The 2,563-nt window shown below is 60.0% G+C and overlaps 1 protein-coding gene across 3 annotated transcripts in view; it reads right to left on the bottom strand.

Annotated features, from left to right (window-relative positions):
- Nucleotides 1-2,563, bottom strand: part of WDR4 (WD repeat domain 4) — a 33,120-nt gene that overhangs the window by 19,395 nt on the left and 11,162 nt on the right. For all 3 annotated transcript variants that reach the window (XM_029214340.1, XM_029214341.1, XM_029214342.1), the window contains one exon: nucleotides 246-306. In XM_029214340.1, coding sequence (XP_029070173.1) covers nucleotides 246-306 — 61 coding nt within the window. The remainder of the gene's footprint in view (nucleotides 1-245; nucleotides 307-2,563) is intronic.

Raw genomic sequence — 2,563 nt, 5'->3', positions numbered from 1 at the left:
CACACACACACACACACACACACACACACACACACACACACACACACCAGCCGGCCAGCTCTACCCTGCAGACCACAAGCACCACCTAGTGGACGGCCACCCAGGAAAGGCACGTGCTGACCTCCCAACCACCACGCTGGGAACAGAAGACAGGCTGCTCGCTGACAGGTCCTCCCCCAACCGAGGCTCCAGGCTGCACCCCCACCACGGGGAGCCGGGGCGCCCGTGGGGAGCAGAGCACTTACCCCGGACGAGGACAAGAGCAGCTCGGGGTGGTCGGGCACCACGAAGATGCGACTCACAAACCTACAGGTGGAGAGAGGCAGAGGGTGAGCCGGGCTGCTGTGACTCTGCCCCGCCCGTGTCACCTCGGAGCCTGATCCCAACAGAAGCCGAGAGGGGTAGTGTGACTGCGTGGGGAGCACGCCCCATCACTCGGGCCCAGAGGCAGTCCCCGGCCACGCCTGCCAGGAAGGCCCCCGGGGTTCTGCCCTGCTCGGGAGATGCCCAACCACGCGCTTCAACGGGGTCTGTGACGCCAGGGCGACCTGCGAGCAGGGCCGGGTGGAGGGGGCAGCGCCACGGACCGCAGCCAGGGCCACACCCACAAGCCTCAGCCGAGCAACCCAGCACCCCCAAGAAAGCAGCCTCGGGGCTGCAGGCGTGCACCAGCATCTCTAACGCGACCACCCTGGGAGGGGGGGCCCCCGTGGCTCCCTCGCCTCCACCGGTTCCCATCCCAGCCGCCTGGAGCCTCACCCCGGTCTGGGCCCCGTCCTGGCTGCAGCCACCCTCCCTCCCCAGGACAGCCTTCCCCGAAGGCCCTCAAAAAGGAACAAGAACACGTTGCAGGATGAATGCAGCCTGTGTCCCCCCGCAATGGCAGGTCCACGACAGCGGGTACGAGCCACCTTGATGTCTTTACAGGAAAGGAGTGGAAACCACAGTTTCCAGGGCCTTCACCAAGACTCTTAAGGAGCAACGATTGGTCATTTATTCGCCGAAATATCCACTGAGCACCTACTGCGTGCCAGGCGCTGTGCTGAGGGCTGCAGACAGCAGTGAGCAAACCTGACAAAGACACCCCCCCCCAAGTCTAGGACTCGGCGGGAGACAGGCCATAGGAGACCCTGGGTGTCCGCGGAGGCTCAGAAAGGCCCGTCCAACAGAAACACGGCCCCAGCCATGATGTGAGTCACCAAGGGCACTTTACATCTCCTGATAACCACACTAAAAAGGTAAACAGACTCAGGTGAGACTAATTTTAATACTATGTTTTGACTTAACTCAATACACCCAAAATGTTATCATCTCAACCTGCAATCAATATAACAAATTAATAATGAGCTATTTTTACACTGTTTTTCACACTGTCTCTGGAATCAGGCGTTTTACACTAGCTACTGGCACACCTCACTTGAGACCTGGCGGCTCATGGCTCTGAACCGGCCGGCACAGGCTGAGAAGCCCAGCAGGGAGGGGCCGGGGGGAGCGGTGCTTCCTGAGAGGGCAGGTGGCATCGGGCGGAAAGCTGAGTGAAGGAGGGCGCTGGGCAGCGTGGGCAAGAGCTTGCCCGGTGGAGAAAATGGCACATGCAAAGGCCCCGAGGCACAGTGTGCCCAGTGGGGTGGGGAGCAGCAAAGGCCCCCGAGAGACGGCAACGGGGCGGGGGGCTGGCCGGCCACAGGAACTCTGCTCGCAGGATGACTAGACAACTGAATAAAAGCTAAAACAATGCTATCGTGACGTACAAAGCCAGCAACCATCGCCCTTTAAGGTCAACGTTTACGTTCCATTCAAACACCAGGAAACAGGAGCGATCTCAGAATTGAATTAAATCCCTCCAATTCTTCCCCTGCCTCAAATAACGCAGTTTAAAACGCTTCAGCCAGTTAAACTAAGTGCTTTTCCTTCCTGCAAACTGTAACCAGCCTTCTGCCTCAGAAGAGCGACACTCTTCAGAAACGCCACCCTCACGTGACGTCAAACTTCACTTACTAAAGGAGCGCTCACTTGCCAGAAGACAGATCACAGAGCAACAACGCCTGCCTGGACGATTTCAATTGCTGAAGCATGTTCCTCGTCCCCCGACACACCCCCACTGACCGCTGACCCTACTGCCAGGCGCTGAAGGGCATCAATGCTGGCCTGCGGTGACCACGCACTGGGGACTGAGACCTCGGTGCCCCCAAGAAAACCTCTGGGAAATGCATTCTGAACAGGGAAGGAGGTCCTGAAGGTTCTGAAGCCCTGGGACCAGGGGGTGAGGTAGACGGGGTCCATGAGGAAGCAAACCGATGCAGGCCAGGCCGTCCAGGCTGGTCCCCGCCTCCCAGGAGGCACCTCTCACTTCGCCACCAGCTTCCCCAGCTGAAGGGTCCACCTGCGTTTCAAACCTGAGCCTCCCTCTGTGGAGGGTGAGGGACTCACTCGGTGGGGGTACAGGGACGAGGGACACTCACTAGTTGGGGCGACTGGGACAGGGGACACGGTGCGGGGACAGGGGTCACTCGGTCGGGGGACGGGGGACACTCACTCGGTGGGGGGACGGGGGACACTCACT

This window comes from Monodon monoceros, unplaced genomic scaffold (assembly GCF_005190385.1).
Source record: "Monodon monoceros isolate NGI ecotype Baffin Bay Population unplaced genomic scaffold, NGI_Narwhal_1 Super_Scaffold_11, whole genome shotgun sequence".
NCBI lineage: Eukaryota > Metazoa > Chordata > Mammalia > Artiodactyla > Monodontidae > Monodon > Monodon monoceros.
Note: the sequence above shows the minus strand (reverse complement) of the source record. Positions and strands in the feature narration are given on the sequence as shown.